The following is a 25,165-nucleotide window of genomic DNA, read 5'->3' as shown; positions in this document are numbered from 1 at the left end:
GAGCCTGGAAAAAACGAGCGAGTGGAGAAAGGCGTGCTGCAGTTCAGAAATGGCCATTTAGCCAAATTGCATACCTGTGCTGTGTCAGCTATATGGTAGATTCATCTCATTCCATTGGTCTAATGGATAGCAATTGAATTTAATTAGCAAAACTACTTTGACTTAGTCTCATACTGTGCTGAATGTAATGAAATCTTTCTCCTCTCTCTCTCTCCTCTTTTTTTTCCCCCTCAAATAAAGAATGTCCTTAACTGCATTCCACCGTTAGAATATTAAAAGCTATATATGTTACTCCTAAGGACAGAGTACAGCCATCCCCTTTCACAGGCTTTAGATTTAGTTATTGTATTACATAACATAAAATAATTAAAAAGATACTTCGATAGTTACACACAGTATAAATTCAATTACCGCGATGTCTCCATTAAAAGCACTTTTATAGTATGAATAAAATGCAAATCCTCTTTATGGATCAATACCAGAAACATAATTCTACGCTTCATCCTGTGAAGGAAGTTAGCCTTAATAAATCATCCTCTCGGATTAAAAAAAAAAAAAAAAAAAAAAAGTTAAAAGGTATGTATTTGAAGGTAATTCTCTAAAGCAGACGTGATACTCCTATTTCTTCTGGGCTCTTTTTTTAGCGGCGAGGTTCACGGGCTGCGCCTCCTGCTTTCGTACAGACCCTGCCAAGGAGAAGGATGCCGAGGAAAAGAAAAGCCCCGGCCACGCTAACCGGTGCCGCGGCCGCTTGCGGCTCTGCCTGGATTTATTGAAACACCCCAGATCCGGCAGCGACAAGTTTGCAGCAACTCATCTCCCCCGAAATAAAGTGAAAAGAAATTCCTCCGGATGGGTTTGGAGGGAATATTACTACCAAGCCTAACTTTTGCCTGGCCGGGCACAGCGAGACAAGTTCCTATGATTGATTATCGTGGTATCTCTGTATCTCTGACTTTGAACCATAACCTTTTTTGCGCACAATGACAGTTGGGACCTTCCATTTGCCATCTGTAGAGATGGTGGGGGAGAAAAGGACTTCGCTTACATTAATCAACCAATTAAGAACAGACTTAAACAAAACACTAAAGCATAATAAAAACCTGACTGCTTAATAGCTTTCTACTTTTAATAGTTGCCTTCCTGTAGTCTGCTGATGGGAGTAGCACTGCTCTGCCCAGCCCCTGCCAAGGACGGGGCTCTGGCTCCGGGGCTGGGCACTACCCAATCTCAAATGAAGCTGAGGGTCCTCTGTTCTGGGCAGGACCGAGTCCCCTACGGCACAAAAAAAAAAAAAAAAAAGTTTGGAAACACAAGTTCTAAATCACAGCCGTACAACATGGCCGGGCTCTCCCGTCAACCGCGATCATTAGAGAATTATTTTTGTGAGTGTAAAATTAGTAACTAATCAAAGACACAAATCACCGCTTCAGTAAGAATTAACCTTTTCTTTCAAAGCTTGGGGCAGTATCGAGAGACCCCATATATTTTGTCACTGCCCCCTCCCTCATGGTTGGCAGCACATCCCGAAGGAGACACCGAAATAGCAGCTGAATAACGGGGGGTGGACTCTGCACCCGGCCGCTCCAATGAGGCTCTGGAGGAGATCCACGCACCCAGCCCGAGCGACTCGGAGACTAATTCTGCTCTCAGGGACGGTGGGTAAAACCACTTTTGTGCAAGCTGGCAGAGAAACCTGGCTTCCCATCACTGGGTTTGGTAAGCGGACGCCTCGTGCAACGCACGCTCTGCGCTGCGGAAAAGGAGGAGGGAGACCTCCGCGTTTCTAAAACGCATCCTCGTTTGTGTCTCCAGCTGACGAGGTTGTGTTGCCGGCGGTCGTTTGCAGGGCCAGGACCGAAGTGGGACTGGTACCGTCAAGAGGTACCGTAGCAGCATCTCAAACAGCTGCTTGTTTCTGCTGCCTCCGCGGTACCCAGCGGTGCAGCTCCTAGAAGACCTCTTGGACTTGTCTACTTAGTGAAACTATAGGAGAGCGCGCGTTCATATCGTTAGAAAATAAAACATTTATTATAGAAGGAATCATCTTCAACTCGAGGCATTTCATACGTGCCCAGATATTGCTAAGTTGTCCCTTTGCCATGACCCGCAAATGAAATGGACTGTTTTCTTTGTAAGAGGTGAAGCGGATTTACTGACAAGGTGTACAAAAACCCCGCAAACGACTCAAGATCTGATCAGCCAAGAAAACGTACAGTGTTACTACAATAAATATGGTTTTGTGTTATTTAATAATTGAAATTTGGAACAAATTTGTAGAGGTTGGCCAAGATGGTCTCTCCATCCTTGCGCTATATGTCTCTTTGTCTATTGTTCTTTTTAATACATTGCATCTGTAAAAAAAAAAAAATTACAACCTACTTTGTACAATTATTGCACTGAAGTCCCAAGCAATCTATCAAGTTGTCATACATTTTCTTCACATTAAACCTTTTCAAAATCTTTCTTTTTTTCTACGTTTCAAGAAAATGCAGAAGAAAATTTACTTGGCCCAAAAAAAGGCACAGTGAAACATGTTGTTCATCAAGTCTGGTAACAAGAGGAGTTTGTGATACCATGTCAGGAGAGCAAATAATCCCCAAAGTGGCATGTTAAAGTTTTGGAAGGTTTGTAAATCAACAAAATTCAGAGCATCAATAAGCCTGCAACCAACAGGGCTTCAGAAAAACTCTCTCTGGGCAGGTTCTTCTTACGGAGGTTTGCTGAACCCCCTTTTTGCAGCACTTGAAGCCACCCCTGAAACGGGGTGCCGAGGTTGCCGGTGGCCTGTCCCCCCCAAGGGAGGGACAATGACGCAGCCAGGGCTCGCGGGGTGGCCGGACACTGGGCTGGTTCATGGAAAAGCGCAGCATTACCAAAGGCTATTTATTATTAAGGAAAGTGCTTTTATCTATTGATGGCACCCAGAAACAATGAGCAGGAACACGAAGCAACGGGTGGGTGAGAGGGAAGGCGAAGGGCAAACCGGGATTACTTCAGCTTGAAGCTGGATGAAACGCCAGGAGGAGGAGGATTATTTTGCCCGTTAGTTTAAAAACTCTCCGCGCTGAGGTTTGCGGCATTTGAGGGACCATCTCTACTTTACAGCAGTGTGCAGCAATGCGCAGATTTTGCCTTCATTTCCATTAGCCCCCGATAAATAAGCTCCATGATAAGGGATGTGATAAAGCTCTGCTAAGGATGGGAAGATGGGGATCCCTCTCCTGTGAACTACAGGGAAAAATTTTACCTCCGAGTCCGTCTCCCTCCCTCCCTCTTTCCTTCATTGCCTCATCCGCCAAGGCAATGAGGACGCCAAGGGCGTCCCTGCATCCCCTGGGAGCACCAGCATCCCCCAGATACCGCGGCCAGGCACCCATCACTGGGTGCCACCACCTTCGGGACCGTAAGCTAATTTAAAATAAAGGCAAAACACCGAGCAATTTGCCTTCCGCGGTTTCAAAACGCCGAAACCTCGCTTCCCCCAACCCGGCTCATGCCGCCGGTCCCACTTCTCGCAAAACAAAGAAATCTGTTTAGGCTCCAGGAAATCCCACGTGTTACCGTAACTAATTTGAGCCCAACTGCATTTGTGGTATTGTCAGGTCTTTAGGACGATCCTGTGCCATTCCCAATGTAGGGAAAACCATGCGCTTAATTATCTTCTTTAATAATTCCATGGTATGTGATTTATTAAACAGACTCCTTATTTGTAAACAAAATCAGAGCCACAAATGTGCGAAGATAGTCGCACTTCCTGGCTAAATAAGAGGCAGACAAAGAGCCCTAATGATGCACCAAAAATGCTAACCAAAAATGTACTCTTTAAAAAGATCACCAATTTAATGCTTTTTGTATTTCATTTATCAGCCATGTAGTCATCATTCCCCTCCCTACCACCATCTGTACACACTTTCCCAATAGACCATCACAGCTGTCCCGTTTCTCACACAAACAGTACCTTTTATATGCTTCCCAACTGTTTTTAATAACTGTTCTGTGCACAGCACTGTACTTCCTTTGTTTTCTTTTTTTTCTTTTTTTTTAAATATGAAAAAGAGATATAATCCAAACAAACAGGTCATCACAGCAATCGGTATAGGAAGGCAATTAAAATGTTAAATGCCTCCATGGCCACTGACCCGTCCCCGAGCCGCACCAGCGGCCCCAGCACGGAGCTGGAAAGTTCCCTGGAGAAGTTGCTAAGGTAGACGAAGCTTGTTCAAAAAAACGAGGTACATGAGCAAGACTGTTTGAGAAATCCTTCATCCCTTTTAATGAGGAAATATTATTAATATTAGGTACTGCTTGTGCAATCAAAGAAAGTTTTTTGAGGCTTTCAAAGCACATTTATCAACTCAAAGACACCGCTGCCCCATATTTCAGAACCACATGGACAGAAACATCCCATTTTCTTTTCAAACTCCGACTCATTTCACTTTTTCCAAACGCCTCGCGCGTCCTGACGTTGCATCCCCGGCGCTCCTGCCGTCCCTACGCCCATCCCCGCTGCCAACGACGGCCCCGTCGGAACCCCGAGCCGGGCTGGACCGCACCAGCTCGGTGGTCCGCAGCGGGGATGAAGGCACCGAACAGCCGAGGACAACTCAGCCCCAGGCAAACGAAGCCGCTTGCAAAGGGCAATAGCGGGGAGAGATCCAGCCAGGAACAGGGAGAAAAGCAGGACTTTCCCAGCGACCCATCTCATGGAAAACCTACCCTACCAACAGGACGTTCAGGAATGAAAACTCTCTATACTTGTTTTTTCCAGGGCCATGCCCACAGCATCCTTCAGCACGCTGCAGGGAGATGCGCGCGTCCCACTCGGCAGCACACAAGTAGTCCTTAGCTCCGCGCAGTACGGGACCGCAGCGGACAACCAAGCCCCGTGCCGGGACGGGGACCCTGCTCGTACCATCCTCGTCCCCCGGGCAGACGGCTCCACACCCTGGGACTGCTCACTGCTGAGACACTTCTCACTTTTTTATAGAAGAGTTCGTTACCACAGACCGTGCATGTGGAAAACAACCGGTCCACTCTCAGTTCCCATCATGATTTTGACCTTCAGCTTTTGACCAGAAACAGAAACAATGTCCATGTTTAAAGCTGGCGTTGAGCATATTATTTTGCCTACAGATCACGCTCATGTATCCACATTACAAAGAACAGACACCTTGAAGATGCACTTCTGAGATGCAAGCGTGCATCCCCGAACAGCACAGAGCTCCGTGGCTGGGTGTTTATAACTGCATCTGCCTAAGAAGAACCTAAACCAGAGCTGTTGAAGCTAATGTCATTCTCTACAGGAAAAAAAGGGTCTTGACCACAAAAATCCCACTTCTTACCTGACTGCCCTGTGTTTTTCCCAACTTTTCCAGCAATACCCAACCTATGCTCACAAGGGTTCAGCCGCTATCGAGGCTGATCCTCCCACAGCCAGGCAAGCCGGTTGTGAAGCTTTCAAATAAAATTATGCTGGATTTACTTTTTAGCTCAGCGACAGCTACTTTTTACTTTTTAACACAGGAACAAATGTAAATAGGTTTGTTGGCTATTTTCAGTGAAGTCCTCATCGCGTCAGGAAAAGTCCTCGTCATCACACAATAAAAGCATTGCAGTGGCTATCCTCCCTAAAAGGGATCCCAACAATAGCTGGGCTTTAGAAAAGCATCCTGATACAAAGAATTCATTCTTCTGATTTACTTGAAACTACTTTGCCTTAAAAAAAAACCAAAAAAAAAAGAACTGAATTAAATTTAAATTTTACCCTAAGTTTCCAGCATCACTCAGGGATTTGGCTGTTTTCTTCCATATCAAGTTAAAACCTGACTGGGTAAAAAGATCAGACAAAATTTTGAGCAAATATCCTTAGGATGAAATCTGATTGACAATGTATCTCTGCATTAAAATCTCCAGTAAGTGTTCATCTTGACAATAAACGTAGCAACTATCTAACTTGTCTTTTGATACCTTTACAGGGGTTCTTCCCTGCTCTTCCAGTGCATTACAAGGTATTTTGTAACACACGTACTGGCTTTAAACGCAAAAATGGTAATTTAACCAGACGCAATGTTTATTACAAAGCTCACACAGCTCATTATCTGTACCTCATACACAGCACTAAATCTGTAGATGCAGAAGAATGAGGCTGTCTCAACACTTTACATTTAGTTCTTCATCCTTTCTTTCTCCTGAAACCTTCAGAGACTGCGCACGGTGCCTGCGCTCGCCCTGCAAACTTTCCCCTCGCCGAGCGCTCCAGTTTAGGACTAGTCCGAGCCTAAAAGGGCTGTATGGAGATGCCTCCCTATGAAATATTTCTCCCGAGTCTGCAAGTGCATTTGGCACCTCGCAATGATCCCCGCGGCCGCACGGCGGGCTTCCCAGGCTAAAGAGCTCTCCTGCTCTCCCACCGTGTATTACTTAAAATCAGAGACTCATTTAGGTTGGAAAAGACCTTTAAGATCGTCGGGTCCAACCGTACTTAACATGGGGCGACAGCGGCTGGGACGAGAAGGGAGACGGGCAGCACAGAGGTCGGTGCAGAGCAGGTTTAGACTTTGCTTAGATATTGATGCTATGAGCGTATGATGAACATGACGAATGGATGAAACCAAGGAGCGGGAAAAGCACTAGCTACACCTCTGTGCCCAGGGCTAAGTGCCACGGTGGCAGGTCCTGCAGCTCTCGCGGGTGATGCCGCATTAGTTTTACGCCCCGTGGAAGGCGCGCTCCATCCCCACACGCCGCAAGCCCTGCCCGGAGCCTGTCTGTCACCGGTGCCACCGTCCAGCTCCCCGCGGCATCAGCGAGAGCTGGGGATGGACGCGACCTCCCGTGGCGTGTGTGCGCCAGGAGAGGGAGATGGGCAGGAGAAACCCACCGGCCGGTCCTCCCCGGGTACCACCGGCAGCTTCCCGCTGCGCCCCGGGGCTGTCCCGCTGGAGGAGACCTCGGCGATACGCCCTCCTGTGATGTTTTTAAAGGACCTTTTTACATCATCGGAAAATCCAGAGCACCAGCAAATTTTATCTCATCGACCAAAACCACCACCGGCTACCACGCTGGCACGACCCTCTCCGGCACAACCAGCTCACCTGGCCGAATAACCCTGCCTTGGACACCCACCAACCCCATGACAATTTTGTGCTTCGCTACAGATATGTCTCACCCCAAAACATGAACATGCTGAAACATCCAATCATGTTCTGGCACGCATGCAAAAAAAAAAAAAAAGCCCATGGCAACAAAGACGACAGCTTGCCAATGGCAGCTGCTGCACGCACACACAAAATTAAACTATATTCTTCTGAAAAGGGATATTATTATGGCATTTGTTTCCCCTCACCCATCACCCTCACCCATTCCCTCACAAAATAAAGGGGGAAATATCAACACATATCAAACATTAGGAGAGATAGATTAAAAAAAAAAAAAAAAAAAAAAAGAGGCGCTGCCCTGAGGAGGGATGGGATGGAGAATGTGGGGTTTAACAGGAGATCCAACTGGGATCAGGGCTGGATGCATGGAGCCACCCTGAAATATTGGCTCACCAATGGGAGTTGTATGGCACGTGCAAGTAAAACATTCAGCCTTTCTATTGCGGGAGGCCCGCGGATGCTGAATTGCATCAAGTTTGGTCAAGCCGGCCCTCGGCTTTAACACAAATCTGCAAACACAAGCTTATATACGTTAAATAACATCTGATGATACCTATCTTCGCTTCCTTTCCCTGGTGCGGACCTGCCTGATGCCTCCCGTGCTGCTATGCAATGCACGAGATAGCCATCTCCTCACTTGTGAAGATAAATGTCATATCGGACCTCTGACATCATGTATTCTCCAAGTAATTATTTTTGATATCATAAGAGTTGTACAGGGTGCACAATAAAATTAAAAAGTAGAAAGCAAGGTTAATAAGATTATCGTGTTGGTATAATAGGTAATGCATTTTGCAGTATATCCTTAAATCTGCCCTCTCAAAACATAATTAAATAACTGTGATTTATATTTTAAAGGAACGCAGACATGCAGTGTAATCTCCTACCCACATATGCTAATTGCTTTCAGCCCCTAAAAATCACACAGTTGTTTGCAGCTTTTTAATCCTCATGTGTAAATAACCCGACTCAGGTCCAAGTTATGAACAATAAAGTCCAGGAAACTTTCAGAATAGCGTGTCATTAAACGCGTCTTGATTTTATCTTGCTAATCTAACGGCACTGATGTGTACCGAAGCCCGCGGGGAAGGACGAACGACTCCCCGGGGCCCTTCGCACCGGCCCGAGAGCCAACGTGCCGGCTTGCCGTGACACCGGGCCAGCACTCGGACCGGGAGGGTGGATATTAAGGACCCGCAGGAGAGACCGAGACCTCCTTAGGAGGAACCGATGGATGGATAAGCTCAGGATACCGGCTCCCGGGCCTCGGCGTGGGTCTGCGTGCGCCGCGGCGGCGCGGAGACCACCGGCAACGTATGCCTACGCGCTTCGCTCTAGGCAAAACTCAACTGCGCAGCTCTCCATTTTGCACTCGCACGTGAGAGTCTGGCACACAAAATGGAGGCCCTCGTGTATTTTACAGGCAGCGGCTACAAATCCGGCCTCAATCCACCCGCGCTACGGGGGCCGCGTCCTCCTCCTCCTCCGCGCCGAGCCGCGACGATGCCACGCGCCGGGCTGAGCTCGCGCGCCCACAGCCGTGCCCTGGGTGGGGACGTGGAGCCACGCTAGCGAGAAACGCTTCCGAAAAATAGAGAAATACGCTGTTAGCTCTTCAAAATTAATTACGCTGTGACGAGGAGATAGGCCAGGGCGCTGCCCTTGCAATTGGGTGTAAAATGCTGCAACGCCCCAAAGAACTTGCCGGGATAAAACTGCCCCACACATCACGGGCGCCATGACCCACGTGCTGATCCCAGCTGGGCTTTTTGGTGGCTACCGTAATGCAGGTGATAATTAACAATAACCAAAGATGAAATGAATGAAGAGCATCCGATGAACGGACAAACCAAAGCGATTAAAATGAATTTTACTCCACCGACAACTCTTATCTACCGAGGGCCCTCACTGTCGTAAGGAAACCTTCAGGGTCGGCTGCTGTTAGGAGGCTAAAATAATTTGCCCTGAATTTACAGCCTGTAATTTAATCAGCAGCTCCAGCCCTTGCCTGCGCAGAAGGGAGTGGGGGCAGAGCCAGACCCCCGGCTCCCAACGAGGATGCCCCAAAAGCCGTTCCCGCCGGGGACGGTCCCCAAGCCCCGGAGGGTCCAACTCTGGGACGTGTGTGGCAAAGCGCATGCTTTTGGGGAGGGGTTGAGGGTTTACGGAGCGGCGGGCTGGGGTTTGTTTGCTGGTTGCGAAAGCCTCGGCCGGTGCCTGAACCCGAAGCATCGAGGGGAGGAGGAGGAGGAGGAGGAGCTGCGAAGAAGCTCAAGGCACGGAAAGCGAGGGATGCCCTTTCCTTTACATCCGAATGGGGAGAAAATACATAATTGTAATAATAAATAGTGGGTTTTATGAACAATTAGGATTCCACTGTCTCTTTGAAGGGTTTGAAAAGCTGACACGATGTTTTGGGTTCTCCAGATTCAGCTTTGAGGCCTCAACCAAGAGAAACATTCAGCCCCGCTGTGTACAGCAGTGACCACAACAAAGATTGTGGTTTCTCCCACACTCGCCTTAAATAGATCTAAATTAATGCTATTCATCATTGGGTGGAAAAGAAGGGAAATATAAAAGTGCAGTCGCTTGTAGACAAGCCAGCAGCGTTGGGCAACTTTCTTACCATTCAAAGGCTTCTCCCGCTTCTGCACCTCGAAGCCCGCCAGGGCAGGGAGGTATGGAAATAACGCGCCCTTATACCGGCCGAACCCATCACCTGGAAAACATCCTGGGCATACGAAATACGTCTTTATCCCGTGTTTATTTGTTGTTGCTGTTGTTGTTGTTGGAGAAAGGGGAAAGCTAAACCACATGACTGAACTCCTGCCAGGGGTTCGTGATAGAGCAGACCGCCCCAAGTGCCGCACCAGTTAGTATCGGAATTATCACGGATACTCACCGGCTCAGTTACAACCGCACGGGGAGAGCAGTTGTCCCACCTAAATCCTGCTTCTGTCAGCTACTGCCCTGCTCACTGAAAGCGCTCGGTCCCCCTCCCCAAAGCAGAGAGCATCGATGGATGGAGATATCTTTCTGCACCAGGCGGGGTGTGTAGATCGCCGCGTTTCGTGCACGCCCGTGATAGGTGGGTGTGTGAAATTTGGGGTGTCGAGGAGCTGTAGCTGTCATCTCCCCACCTCTCCCGACTGAGACACAGACCCAGGCTCCCACCACTGACTTTTTAGGGGCACCTTTTATAAGGCTCAAGCAATGCAAAATCTGCCTTCTCCCGGTATTCCTCGAGGGCAGAAATACCGCGCGATGTCTTCGTTTCACTTTTTTCTTTAAGACTAGAGATGTCTCACTGTGGCAAAAATTAATGGAGAAAAAAACCCAAACCCTACAAGGCCCCGAACATTAAAATCTCAGCTGAACACTGAACTGCTCAGGTTCCCCTGGGCGTGCGCAGGGAGCCCTGTACAGGGAAAGCGTGTGAAGCACCTGCCGCAAAGCTGGCTGAGTATTTTTTGGTAAGGGTAAACGTAATCTGTCTGTAGAAATGCGTAGGGACTATTAACATCGCAAACAAAACTTTAAGGACCGTTTTGGATGTACACTGGAACAGCCACGGGCTGGAAGTAGGTTTTCAAAAGCCTCATATATGGGGGGAATGTCACGGATGCTTTAGAAGTCTTCAGGTACACGTAAAAATGACATATATATTACATATTCTCTACACAGAACAACCACCATTTGAAATGTGCTCCTTTTTAACTACCATTATGAGCTGTCTAAAGAGCATTTTGGTTGAAACTTGGGAGGAAAGGAGGGAAAAAAAAAAAAAAAAAAGCCCACTGATCTTACACCTGCTCTTTAGCAGTGGGAAGTGGGTTCTCAATCTGTTAACATGACCATCTGGCCAATCTGCATATCACGGCTATCTGGATTACTGTACGATGGAATGACAATAACGTAGCCAAAACAAAAGTAAAATGCATCAAAACCTAACAGTAGCTCAGCCCTTTTGATTTTAAATTAAATAATAAATGTGGTATCACAGCAAAGTGAGAAAGTCAGCTAAATAATTAAAAATGAGCCTCCGCTACGGCATAATTAAGTAAACAATATGGTGTGTGTTTCTATAGGAGCCGGCAATAGTTTCCACCATCGAAGGCTCCACTTTTGCAAAGCAGCTATCAGGAGTTCAAGACGCTGCGACAGCTCTTTTGGTGATGTGCAGCATTGTCAGGACACCTCTCACATCCCTGCAACACGCCGAACCGGCTGCGGCTATTAACAGGATTAATGCAGCAACAATCAATACCAATTGTGCTAAAAGATTACGGCGCAAAGCCTTATGTACCTTTCGGACTCCCCGATACCTCCATGGGTACTTTGGCTATCTGCAGGCGTTTTCTGCCTTAACCCATCTTTGGGTTATTCCCATCGATGCCTCTCTGCGGCGGTCCAAGTTGAAATCTTTTAAATTCGCCGATGGGAAGGTAAAATGGGTCTGCTTAAAGTTCAAGGTCATGTGCTATATACTATCGCCCAGGCAATTAGCCATAGAGCATATTTAGACGCTAAGTAAATTTTCACAGTCGCAGAAATCAGGCTGACTTCTTGCGTCTTTGCTGGCTTTTATTCTAAACGTGAACAGAAAAATGAGCTCGTGTAAATAAAACCCTGTCCCCAGATTTTTCTTAAATTTGGGATTTTTAAATGTCCTTCTGAAAGATTAAAAGATTTTCTCTGCCACAAATACCTCGCTAGCTTAATTCTCGCCCAAAGCGCATAGTGATGGCCGTCCAAAAAAATAAACTGGGCATTGCAGCATCGCCTCCTGGCCTGCCATCCAGCTTCGTCCACTGGAGAAGTCTCTAAAAACTGTGACCTCTCACTAAATTTAACTACTTCCATTGCGAATCTATTCTCCAATCTGATCACATTAGCAGAAGGAACTCCAAAGCAGTAAAAAACTCCAGAAAGTTCTCGGTTGAGTGCCTACTAATGAACAAAGGTTAACTTTATCTAAAAGGTCAAATGCCTGGTGGCTAAGGTTGTGACCTTAACAACTTAAATTGTGACCTTGCCACGTGCCTAGTATATTGTAGATTCTGATACAGATCATCTGGTAAAGGACCGGTCATAAATTAGCTTTACTGTTCGACTCCCACAAAGAAAACGGTTTGCCACAATGGTTTCCAACTTGTCATTTGATACAAGCGCAGAATAAGTGAAAACTAAAAAGCGAACCCAAGTTCAGGGTATGAAAATGCCGCCTGCTTTTAGTTAAGCAGATTAGAAACTGCAAACTGAGAGCAATACTCTAGATTTCAATACGTTTTTTGGTCAACCTCTAATTCACAAAACACCGATCTTCTTTTCCTTTTTTTTTTTCTTTTTTTTTTTTAAACGAAAATGACACGTAGTTTGCCTATTTGCATATTTTTGTTTTCTCTTTCTAGCCAGTTCTTAAAGAGAATAATTGATTTCAGTAGCTTTGTAAGAAGCACTATTTAAATCTGTGCACATGTGTTCCCTTACAGATGATAGTGCCTACTGAAGAAAAAGCGTGGATTCAAAGCAATAATTATCGTACATGTTTAGAAGGAAAGGGACATCTCGCTGCCGAAGTCATCTCGAATAAGGGCATCTTGGAAGAGAATACTCGCCCTCAAAAAAAGGCGACGAAGAGTGGGAAAAAAAAAACAAGAAAAAGAGAAGCGAGCACTATGGGTGAAAAGGTCACAATGGTTTTGGCACGTATCTTCAAGCACGTTTCGGAGTCTGTGCCTCCTGCCAATACTGGCAACTTCTCAAAACTTTTAAGGAGGTAAAAACATTGTTTAGTGTTTACAAATCTTCTGTACTATAGCAGATGCTTGTCAAATCCGCTATATGTAAGTTGACCAGCCTACCTAATATTTGCGCTGGCAACTTCCTCCTTATAAATAAGCGCTCCATACATTTGGGGAGCGAGGCCTGATGGAGTTTGAGACAAAGGACCCTTAATATTTTTTTTCTTTTGTAATTTTCCTGTTGCGCACCCGGCACAAGCTGCCATTACTGCGGGTCTGCGGGAACCAATGGCTGTCAACTTGGCCAATGTTCAGGTGTAACAAAGACTGCTGGGATACATCGGAGGGGGGAAAAAAAAAAGGGAAAAAAAGGGGGGAAAAAAAAAAAAAGGTAGCCTATATGCGAGGCTTTCTGTACGTATCTGTGAAGCGATATAGACGGCGACCACGCTGTCCTACCTCCTAAAAATCAGTTTGTCCCCCTCCCCGGTGAGGTTTAGCAGGGAATACACCAGCACACGCTACTGCATTAAGAGCACAATGCGATGCGTGCAATCAGCAAACAACGGCCGAAAACATGAAGCGGTGCGGTCTGTTCGAGCGTGTTACTGCTTACACAAAACCGCAAATCTAACCCAAAAAAACGAGCCTAAGCCTTGCGCTAAGTTTCCGCAGCAAATGTCTAGTCCAAAGAACGATTAGTGCAATTGCTGCCTGTTGATGATGAAGGCAGAAATAAATAAGAGTTTGCTATCAAGGCTACTGTTTGCCAACAGGGTGCTGATAAGATGGTATATTCCTAATCACAATATCGAACTTTTATAATGTCTATTGCCCGACTCTTGTAACAGGAAGAGCATCCCTTCAAGCTGCCCGGAGTACTTACACCCCGGGTTTGGTCCTTTTCTCCCCATCCTACATTTCTGTGACCCGACACGCAGGCTAAACCAAGACCGTTGGTTTCTATTAACAGTTCTTGCACTCCGCAGAAGCCTGCTTTTCACTGAGGAAACACAATACGGACCAGTATTTGCCGGCACCACGCTATATTTAAATCTAAATAATAAAAACCTGCATGCCGTACAGCAGTACGTAGTGGTTTTCAGCCGTGGATATCAAGGCACTTTAAGCGTATCACCCCGCTCCGACGTGCGGAGGAGGAAACTGAGGCAGACAAAAGGGATGCGGGACCCCGGTCTCCTCGGGGCCAGTGATGGAACGGGAGAGGACCCGCAACGCCCCAGCCCCGGTCTCCCTTCGGTTAGCCATTAATTGGCAATCCTTCCTTCACCGTGCCCCATCATAAATCGCAGAGTAAATAAATAATTTTCCACAATATTTGCCTACCTCCCCTTTGCCATAAACGTGCAATATGTTTTACCACACCGCACCGAAGCGCAAAGTAAATTTTGCAGCTTATCTGTAGGAAATACCATGAGGATACTCGAAAGTTATTTCCGAACGGGGATCATACCCGTAAATCACAGCGGCGACACTGCCTATCGCAACAACCGCTGCAGGGACTCAGCGCAGAAAAACTTTGGGGGAGCCAAAACTTTCTGCAAGACCCTCCGCAAGAAGCTGGCATTGGAAACGCAGGCTCCCAGCGCTGTAATTTGCTCAGTTTTCGTACTGATACGTATTTATAGAGAAGTGGTTGCTACTAATACGATTCCTCTCCCCTCTGCTCCTCTTTTTTTCCAGCCTGCCCAGCCCCTCAACTTGCAAGTCAGGCTGAAACCCAGGGGGACCTATGCATACCATACGTGAAAACCGGGGCCTAGCACTTCACACGCGCACATTTTTCTGCAATATAGTCACTCAGGAGAACTACAATAGCATATTATTTTATCCAGTCAACGTACTACACATCCTCTGAGCACACCGAGTCGCTCCGCGGGCAGGGTGTACTTTGCACTGGAGTCAGAGAGCCCAAGATTTTAATCTCACGCAAAAACATCTCAGCCCGCCCCCCCCCCCCCCGCTCCCCGCCCCAATAAGCACAATATTATCAAACCAGGAATTTGTTTCACGACCTGCTCGGCTTCTAGCTGTATAAACTGTGATATTTCGGGGGGGTTAAATGCCTCTTTTTCCCCATAGGATTACCCGGGGGTTTGTTTCGTGGCTCCTCAGACCCGATGACTAGGTTTGCTGTCGAAGGACCGTCTCCTCCTTTCCCTCCGAGCCCAATCCTGCGGGATTTACGCTCCCCATCCCGTCCCCGTGGGGTGAGGATACCTGGTACTCCTGACCCACGGGCCTCGGGCACCTCTAGCCCTCTTAGACTACTTTGTGCATAGCATATACAAACTTTATTTAAAAAAATAATAACAATTAAAATCTCTCTGCTTTCCCCCAAAATCAGGATAAAGGAAGCCGCATCCAGCTGCAATCCCTCCTAGGACAACAGTTAGGATAACACCTGTGAAGGATGCCCGAAATGCCGTTAACCCTGGGAAAACGAGAGCAGCTTTTACGCGGCTGCACCTTAAAAGCCCACGAAAAAAAAAAATAAAATAAATAAAGCGGGTGAGTTTTGGCACTCTCCTCGCTGCCCCGGGAGGGCAATAACCGGCGTCCCCTGCTCCCTCCCCGGCTCATGCAGCCGCCGCCGGGGCACGGCACCCGGCACGGAGATAAACCGAAAAGTTGGAGAAGGTGGTATAGAAAGGCACTTACCTGCTGCGTGCACAAAGTATGCCAAATATAAATCGAGTTCCTTAACAGAAACTCCTATATGGTGGGGCTGTACGCACAGCCCGGGGTTAGAGCACTGTGGGGACTTTACAAGGCGCTCGCCATCAGTACTTTCGAGCGGAATACCTTTAAATAAAATCACCATAACAAGGTCCAACCTCCAGACCTTATCTGCCTGGCGAAGGCAGTCAATTCTTCTCATCTTGCCCTTCTGGTCTGGATTGGAAAGAACGCAACACGGAGGCTTTTTTCCTGTGACTGTGAGAACAAAATCCTCCCGAAATTCAGGCCTGATATCTTTCCGGAGCTTTGCCAGAAGTCTGGATGCCCATTTTTGCTTTACCTCGGGTTTTTCACTTAGCAGTTCGTCCTTCACGGCTCTCTCTTCCTCTTTTGACATGCGTTTTTCATGTTTTTTGAAGTATTTTCTTTTTCGGGCTTGCAGGTTGAACCACGTGTACGCAAACGCTCGGACGTGAGGCAGAAGTGCTTCGATGAAGGGATGAAATTCATCCTGAAAAAGTTACAGAGAAGGGTCGGTGTCACCGAAACCATCAACAAAAAGCCTCCAGAAACGGGGCTTTCGCGAGGCGCGAAGGCTCGCCGGGACGGCGAGCATCGGGAGGGTGCTTATACGTTTTATGGGCTGCGGGACTCGCACCCCTCGCCGACGGACCCCGACCCCGCCGCGTCCCCGCTTCACCTCGCACCCACCCGAAACCCCTGCTCACCCACACACACCCCCCGCCGAAAAACGGGGTCCAACTTCAAACAAGCACCCGGGCGGAGACGGTGCAACGATGGGGCCCTTTCCCCCATCCCCAAATCTCTTTAAAAAAAAGAAAAAAAAGGCAGAACGAGTTAAAAGCTAAAAACCCCGCTGCGAGTCCACTTGCGGAGCGCGTATCTCCCTTTGCTCTCTCCCTGACCCCGCTGCTTGCGGTGTAGCCAGCGTATGCCCGCCAATTTGGCAAATCCTAAACATTTGGATGCCAATCAATGTTTGTATGGGGAAGTCTAAAGTATAGTAAAACTTTCCCTAAGATATATTTGGAAATAGCAGCAGGCAGTATAGTAAAATGCCAATATAGCTGCACATACAAATACAATGAAGGGTGGTTTTCTCTCCGTTTCCTAAACGGTGAAGGGAGTAGAAAGTAACGCGGCCGATTTATCCCGCGCGCGCAACAATAAACAACACTAAAATCCTAGAAAAAGCAAGTCTCGCGATTTTTTTTTTTTTTTTTAAAGTTTTGTTTATATTTAGTCAAAAAGAAAAAAATAAAAATCTGCTATCCGGGCACATTAGGACAAGGCAAACTCTGAGCCTTTCTGTAAAATAATAAGAAACAGGGAAAACTGAAAAATGCGGTAACAGAAAACCTTAGCACGACTTGTGCAAATATGCAGAGAATTATTAATTTTTTTCTTTACAGATTGTGTGGTATTTTCATACATTTAAAAAGAAATGCCCTACTTGGAAAGTTAGTTTGGCCATCCAGAGACACTGCTCGCTTTGTGTAACGATGAGTTAAAGATCCCCCTTCTTCCCTGGCACAAAAATAATCGCTATTAAAATTATGCTGACAATTAAAAAAAAAAACGCAAGAAAGACCCCCCCCAATTTTGTTTAAAAAACAAACAAAAAAAAAAATCTGCAAAAAGTACTACATAAATCAGCCAGAGCGATCAAAACATATTATATTATAATATACTGGGGCCACGCTTCTTGTTTTTCTCTGAATAAACGAATGACCGAACTCCAGGCTGCACATAAAAACGTATATAGCCTGTGGGGGCCTGATCCAGCCCCGTGTGGTGGGGACGTCCCTACTTCCAGGGGCCGAGTTCCTCCTTTTCTCAGGATTGGGCCCTCTAGGAGGGAAAAATAAAGTAATTTGTGCAACACTTCCCCCAGCATGGTAAAAGCCACCCGCTGCCTACCCTTGCAAGACGACATTGGGGATTTTTCAGATTAACTAACTTTTTTTTTTTTTTTTTTAATTATCCCAGGGAGTACATTTCCTACCCAAATCATTTCAGGTCGCGCAAATATTGTTATTAAAACAGACATCTTGCTTCCTTTCAGCACCTTATTTTAACTTGCATTTTCTTTTCAAAAATTATGAAAAATTGAGAAATCAATAGTAGAAATATCTATCAGCAAAATGCTGTCATAATTCAAGACCTTCTGCTGACTTCCCAAAAGCTTTCCTTGCACTTATTCTGAGTGGCCCCTGAATTGTAAATACTGAAATCTATAGGTAATACCCACAGCATTTATTTTTATTTTAAACACAGGTTGTTAAAAACTACCCAAAACGGCACAATATATTTCATTATAGCACAGCAGAGCGGCAGTAATCACAAGTACTATGAATGATTATTAAAATATAAGCAGGTAAAATAAAATAAATCACTCCAATGATTGGCACATTCCTCCCCCCCCCCCCCCCCCCCCCCCCCCCCCGGAAAAGATCATAGTTTCAAATTTCAATAAAGTTTTTAAAAAAAAGATTAAAAAAAAAGATTGCTGCGAGTTTGCAGTCGGCAGATTCAAAAAGTGAGAGGAGGCACAATCCCAGCACATGGAGCTGCTCTCACCCACCAGAAACAGCTCTCTCACGGAGGCTGGGGGGAGCGGAGGGGGAAAGAAAAAAAAAAAAAAAAAAAGAAAAATATAAAAACTACAGGTCCCTACAAGCTATTAAAAATAATAAACCCTCTTTTCTGATCCCTCCTGTCCTTCACCTTCTCCACTCAGGGAGAGTCAAGGAAAAAAGGCCTTTTGTCAAGTGGAAGTTTATCTGCGAAGGTACACACAGCACAGGCTCGACAGACCCACAATGAGCCAGGGGAGCGCTTCAAGCGTTCCTAGTTTCTAAACACGTCTTGGTACATCCTGAAATATTTTAACTTTTCTGCTTTAAGCAGCGCTTTGTCCTGCCTGATCTCATGTGCTCGGGACTTTTTTGGCTCGACGCTGGATGCTATCCAAGAGAGAGTCGCTTTAACCTGCGCTAAAGCTGATTTCGACGATGTGAACCTGAAAGGGGAGGTAAAAACAACACCCGAAAAAAAAAATAAAAACCCCAAACCCACTTTAAAAGACTTCAAGGGGGGGGGGGGGGGGGGGAAAGGTGGTTTTTGGTCTAAAGTCAGGGTCCATGGCTGAAGTAAATGAAAAGCCCCGCTGCTCGGCGCGCGAGGTGTGCACGTCCCTATTAGGCTCCAATGTGTCTTTTCAAAATGGTGTACGAGGAGAAAAGGTTAATGACTCATAAACAGACCAACTTTCAAACTGTCTTGGTAAACACGCCGCTCCGGAAAATCGCACCGCTTCAATCTCGGCGGCGAGGTATTAGCAAAGTCGAAGTGGAAATAAAAGCATTCAGGACTGATCAAACAAAATTGGGCTGGAAGCAGGGACGGAGAGGGGGGGAGCAGTTTCTGCACAATAATATTATTTATTTTGGTGTTGTTATAGCCGGCCCCCCCCCAAAAAAAAGTTTTGGAAATGGGTCAATGCAAGTGTGCTAACAGATGTGCAGACTTGTCTGCAGCCTCGCTGCAAAATATCAAGATTTTAAGTAACTGGTGGAAAAGGAGCTGATCTTTGCCTTTCCCCAAGTTAGCTTTAAGGGAAACTTTCAAAGTATTTGATAAAGAGGTTTGCTTTCCCGCCTCGGCGTGTGATGGGTCACCTAAAAATAAAAGGCACCGGAAAGCTGGGAAAGCGAGAATAAAAAGTAAGTTTTTTTTCATTGCACTCACTCTCCAAAGTTTGAGGATACAGCTCTTCCGAGAACAGCCCGTTTCTAAGCAGCACCTAAAATTTGGGCCGCACAATTCTGTATTGCTTATACCGAAATTCTCCCCTGCTTCTTCACTGAAAGGTGTAAAAAAAAAAAAAAAAAAACCAACAAAAAAACCCCTGTGACAAAAGAGCCCCCAAACCCAGCCCAAAGGCGCCCGCAATAATGTAACACTGCAAAGGAGTCTTTTGAAACAATATATTTCTGCTGATCTTTTTGAAATTAAGCCAGCTACAGCGACCCTTGTTAATATTTTTACAATCCATTTGCTTGTAAATCTATTAGGAGATGTGCATATGTTCCCCAACTATTTCCTAGATCTTCAGCAGATATGTAAATGGAACGATGTTTAGATTTTTCCTGACAGATGAGACAAAATGCTCGTGCCATTTCAGTTCCAGTGCTTGGATAAAGACGCTCATAACTAGGATTTCTGTTTGTTTTCCTTTTCTAACCCACTTTCGAAAGCTTCCCTTTAAATCTGCATCAAAACTTAACAGCAAAAAAAAAAAAAGAAAAAAAAAAATCTCCGTCCCAAAACTCGTATCAATATAAGCTCCTGAAATGAAAAATAGGAAATTGCTTGCAACTGCTAAGGGCTCGCCCCCTTTTTCTACAGAAAATTACAGAATCACCTAACTGATCCTTTGGAGGGAAGAGTTTGTCAGGAGGCCTCTAATCCTCGCATTACTTTTCCAAACGTGCAACAAGAATGCGAGATTTTCACAACTGAGTAAAAGCCCAGTGCCTGGCTTTTTGCTTTTTTCTTTTTCTTTTTTTTTTTTATTAAAAAAAAAAAAAAGCAGGACGACACACACACACACACACACACACACACATGCACGATGACCGGGACAGGGAGCAACCGGCCCATGGATTTATTTTCTCTCCTTAACGTACAACTGGGCCTACTAAACCCGAGTAGCTACACGTGCAGATGCAAAGCGATGCGCTACGTTGCCGGCCCTACGAGGAGCGTATTGCTGTCCCTCCTGCAAAAGCAGAACCGACCAAAACCCCAGGTATTTTTTTTCAGAGTTGAATTCAAGGCACAAACTTTGGCCAGGCAGAACGCGGAGTTGCATCCCGCGTCCTCTGCAAACTCCCTCCGCTCCCGTTTGCCTCCTGCCTTTAATCAAGCGTACGGTTTTTAAGCCCGGTGGAGTTTCGTGCCCCGCGCCGGCCTGGCTTCTCCTCACCGGGCACCCAGAAATTTGGGGGAGGCCGGGGAAGGAATGGGGGGAACGCCGGCGAGGGAAGGGGATGAAACTTTTGCAGCTCTTCGAGGCTGCCTGGGAAGGCTGCTTCCCCTCTCTCTGCATTTCCTCGCCTTTTTCTCGACGGAAAGAGCCTGGAGAGGCTTTCTCACCGGGAGAAAAAAAATATTCAAATTAAATTAATAAGAATAATGTAGTCAAAATCTCCTGCAGGAGGAAATAATCTGGGGTTTGAGTCCACCACAAAGCATTTCCTCGTTAAACCATTATATCCTGCTAATTGAAGGTGTGCAATTTAGCGTCCTGCAGCAGCGCGCGGGGAACGGGGCTGGGGGGGGGGGGGAAGGGGGGGGGGGGGGGCGGGCGGCGCTCCGCGGCCGCGCAACTCGGGGGCACGGCAGGGAGACCCCCCCCTCACCTCCCGCCCCCGCGCAGCCCCGTCCCGCCGCAAACGGAGTTTTGGGGGGGGGGGGGGGGCTGCAAAAGTTGCGCCGAGTCTGGCGGGGGGGGGGGGAGGGGGGAGCCCGATCCGCGGGCGGGAGGCCACGGCCACACACACGCGCGGGATAAGTTTGCGGGGGGGTGTGTGTGTGTCCCCCCCCCGCCCCTTCCCTGTCCGCGGGTGCGGAGAACACTTCCACGCAAGGGCGGCAGCACCGCGGGAGCGTTAGCCAGGTGCGGTGGACGGTCCGTCTCCGCTCTTGGGTTTTTTTTTTTTTTTTGGGGGGGGGGGGGAGAAGCGCGGAGCCGATCCCACCCGCGTAACCTCGAGTGGGGAGCCCCGGGGGGCGGGCGAGGGGGGTTGTGCGAGGTGTGTGAGGGGAAGGGGGGGGGGGGGGCGTGTGGGGTGTGCGGGCCGTGCCGTGCCCGGCTCCCGGGGGCTGGGGAAAGGCGCAGCGGTTCGCAGCGCTGCCCCCGGGGCCGCGGAGCGGAGCGGCGGTGCGGGGCGCTCCGCATCGGGAGGAGGAGGAGGAGGAGGAAGAGGAGGAGGAGGAGGAGGAGGAGGAGGCAGCGGCGGCGGCGGCATCGATCGCGGATGACCAAGCACGGCGGGGCCGTGCGGGGCATCCCGCAGCACCGCGGCCCCCCCCCCCCCCCCGCTGCTCCCCCCCCCCCCCGCGCTTATTAATTAAACCATTAATAAGTAGGCGCCATTAGCCATGTGCCGACACAAATGGCCGTGCGGGAGAGGGGGGGGGGGGGGGGGGGGATGCAAGCGAAAGGCAACAAAGTTAGTTTCGGCGAGCTGCGTTTCTGCCCCTTCCCCGGCGCGCACGGACACGCACCCCCCCACACACACCCCACCACCCCCCCCCCCACACACACACCACCACCACCGCCCCCCCCCCCGCAGCGCCGGCCCCATCGCGCCCCGGCAGCCGCTTACCTGGGTGAGACAGAGCGGAGAATACATGACTGCTGCGGGGGGCTGCGGTTTGGAGGTGTGCGTGTGCGGGGAGAGAGGGAGAGAGAGAGAGGGGGAGAGAGAGAGAGAGAGAGAGGGAGAGGGAGAGGGAGAGAGAGGAGGGGAAAAAAAAAAAAGGGAGAGAGAGAGAGAGAGAGGAGAGGAGGGGGAGCCCCGAGCCTGCTTCTTGCTTTCACATTTCCAACTCTGCCAAACTGCAGCCAGCGCGGAGCCGCTCCATGAGCTGAACTTTAACCCCGCCTCGACTTTTTCCCGCACTACGCGCTCGGCATGCCTGCCCTGCGCGCCGTTAAAGGCATAGCGCACTCTACGCGCGCAACCCTCCGCCGTCCGCGCTCCGGGCCCCCCCCCCTCCTTCCTCCTTCTCCTCCTCCTCCTCCTCCTCCTCCTCCTCCTCCTCCCAAACACCACCAACCACCACCACCACCTTGTTCCGCGCCCCCCTCCGCTCTGCGCCGCGCCGCCCCGCTCAACCCTTCCGCGCCTCCCGCCCGCCCGCCCGCGGGGGCGGGGAGGGGCGGGGAGGGGGCTGCGGCTCCGCCGGCCTCCCTCCGCCCACGCAGCGCGGGGAGCCGCGGAAGAAGGCGAGGGGTGGTCGGCTTAAAGTTTGCTTCTTTGGGTTTTTTTTGTTGGTTTTTTTTTTTTTTTAATGTAGTGGGTTTGGTTTTTGTTTGTTTTTTTTTTTTTTTTAATCTGGTGGTTTTGGGGTTTTTTTGTTGGTTTGGGTTTTTTGGTTGGTTTTTTTTTTTTTTTTTTTATCTTTTCCCGACGGCTGCGGGGCTGCTCGGCCCTTGGCCGGGGAAGGGAGGCGGGAGACACGACACGGGGGAAGCGGCGCTGCGTTCACAACTTTTCCCCCCATCCCCTTTGGCACTTGTCATTTGAAATCAAGCGCTTTACGCTCGGGGGGGGGGGGGGGGGCTTATTCCACTTACTTCCACTTAAATAAATAAGAAATTAAAAATAGCAACACATAAATTCATCTACGCGTCGCATCCCCCCCCTCCTTACTAATAAAATCACTCCTGAAAAGTGAAGCGCTTCGAATTAAAAATACACCCGCGCCTCCTGCCACTTCTTGAGCGCATTGTTTTGGCACCGGCAACGTTTGGGTTTGGGGTTTGGACGGTCTCCAGCCCGCTCACGGGGACTCGGAGGGTGTCCCGTCTGGGGTGGGTGTCCCCCCCCCTTCCCGTGTCACCCCCCCCTCCCGTGTCACACCCCCCCCCCCCCACCTTGGGAACAGCGTTTCGCCCCGATGCCGGCGACCTCCGCGCAGGGCGGGGGACACACGGACAAGCGGGGAAAAAATCCCATCCGTAGGGAACGCGGAGGAAAAAAATGCCTCCCACGCAGCTTGTTTAAAAGGTTTGCGCTCCCCTCCGCCCCCGCGCAGCCCCCCCCCCTCGCCGTCCGCCGTCCGCGCTGCCCCGTTCCCAGCCTTTTGCGGTTTGCAGCATTCTCTTTGAAGTAACTTTTGCCGCCCTTCGGGAGACTTTTGGCCGCGGGACGGCTGCTTTGCGCCCTCTAGGCAGGGGCCGCGGGCAAGCGCAGCCCCTCCGCAGCCGCGGACATCCATCCGTTCCCCCCCCCCCCCCCCCAAAAAAAAAAAAAAGAAATGGGGGGGTCACACGCACCACGACGAGAGCACATGCACCTTCTCTCCCCCACCTGCGGGATTTTTCAGCGCTAAACGGGTAGGCGCGCAAGTTATTCTTATTTTTTTCCCAACTCAGCGTTTTGCGAAGCACGCTTTAAAAAATAAATACGATGTTATAAACGCTTTTTCTTCACCCCCACAAAAAAAGCTTTTTTTCCTTCCTCTCCCCCCCTCCTTTTTTTTTGGGGGGGGGGGTTGGTGGTGTGCTAAATCCGGAGGTTTCCGCGGCTCCAGCCCCGCCAGCGGCCCCGTCCCCGCGGGGCGCCGCCAACTTCGGCGGAAAAGGGGGGAAAAAAAAAAAAAAAAAAGAAAAAAAAATTCCCGAAAAAAAAAAGGGGGGGGGGGGGAAGGCGCGCCCCTCCCCCCGGGGGAGTTCAAACGTCGCAACACCCACCCCCGCCGCTGATTGGGCAGGGCTCGTGACGTCACACCGCCCCGCCCCTCCGATTGGTCCCCGCCGCGGTCCGTCACATCCCGCGCCCAGCCGCGTTTCTTTGTGCGCGGCCGCGGGCGCTCCAGACGGCGCGTACGGAGCCGGCGCGCACGTACGGGCGGTCCCGCGGAGGGGGGGGGGGGGGGGGGGGATGTTAAATCTGTCAAGCTCAGCGGTTTTCTCAAATCCCCCGAAAAAAAAAAAAAATTTTTTTTTTTAAACAAAAAAAGGTAACTCCGGTGCAGACACCCGCGCCCGCGCTCCCTCCGCGCCCAGACCCCCGCCCAGACAATAGCTGCCGCCCTCTGCGAAAGCGTGGAAATCAGGTTAAAAAAAAACCCCAAAACAACAAAAAAAGCGAAGTTTAAGAGGCGCCACGTACCATGGGCAGGTATAAAGAGTACGTGAGAAACTTTCCGGGGCTCCGGCGATTGGCTCCGGTTGTTGACACTTTTTTTTTTATTTATTTTTTTCCGCGATTTTTCTTTCTTTTTTTTTTTAATAGCTAAAATAAACTTGCAACCGTTGGGAACCCGGAAGAGAATAAACGCCGCAGCCAATTGCCGCCTGCCGTTAGGTGGTTTTTGTTGGTTTGTTTTTTTTTTTCCCCCTTCGGTTTTGGGTTTGGGTTTTTTTTCGGGGGGGGGGGGGGAGGGATTTTTTGTTTTCGTTTTTGTTTTTGGGTTTTTTTGTTGTTTTGTTTTTGGGTTTTTTTCCGTGACTCCCGCCCCGGGAGGCTTCGCAGTGCGGTCTTTGAAGGCGGGCCGGGGGCTGCCGCCGCCGCTCCCCGCTCTGCCGGGCGGTCGCCGAGCGCCTGGGACTTTGCAGAAGTTGCGACCGATTCGGCAGCCGCCCTCCTCCTCCTCCCCTTCCTCCTCCTCCTCCTCCTCCTCCTCCTCCCCCGCTTATTTCCGCAATCGCATTTGCATACGAGACCCGCACCGGGGGGGGGGGGGGTGTCACGGACATCCCTTACCCGCCCCCCCCCGCAGGACGGGCGGCCCCCGGTG

At 49.0% G+C, this 25,165-nt stretch overlaps 1 protein-coding gene across 12 annotated transcripts in view; it reads right to left on the bottom strand.

Moving 5' to 3' along the window:
• Positions 1-25,165, bottom strand: part of NFIA (nuclear factor I A) — a 360,965-nt gene that overhangs the window by 235,028 nt on the left and 100,772 nt on the right. For 6 of the 12 annotated variants that reach the window (XM_030034253.2, XM_030034252.2, XM_030034251.2 and 3 more), the window contains exon 2: positions 15,587-16,118. In XM_030034253.2, the coding sequence (XP_029890113.1) occupies positions 15,587-16,118 (532 nt within the window). Of the gene's footprint in view, positions 1-15,586; positions 16,119-22,023; positions 22,537-25,165 lie in introns of those variants that run through there. The other 6 variants (XM_030034258.2, XM_030034262.2, XM_030034256.2 and 3 more) reach the window with 4 other exon arrangements.

This window comes from Aquila chrysaetos, chromosome 12 (genome assembly GCF_900496995.4).
Source record: "Aquila chrysaetos chrysaetos chromosome 12, bAquChr1.4, whole genome shotgun sequence".
Lineage (NCBI taxonomy): Eukaryota > Metazoa > Chordata > Aves > Accipitriformes > Accipitridae > Aquila > Aquila chrysaetos.
Note: the sequence above shows the minus strand (reverse complement) of the source record. Positions and strands in the feature narration are given on the sequence as shown.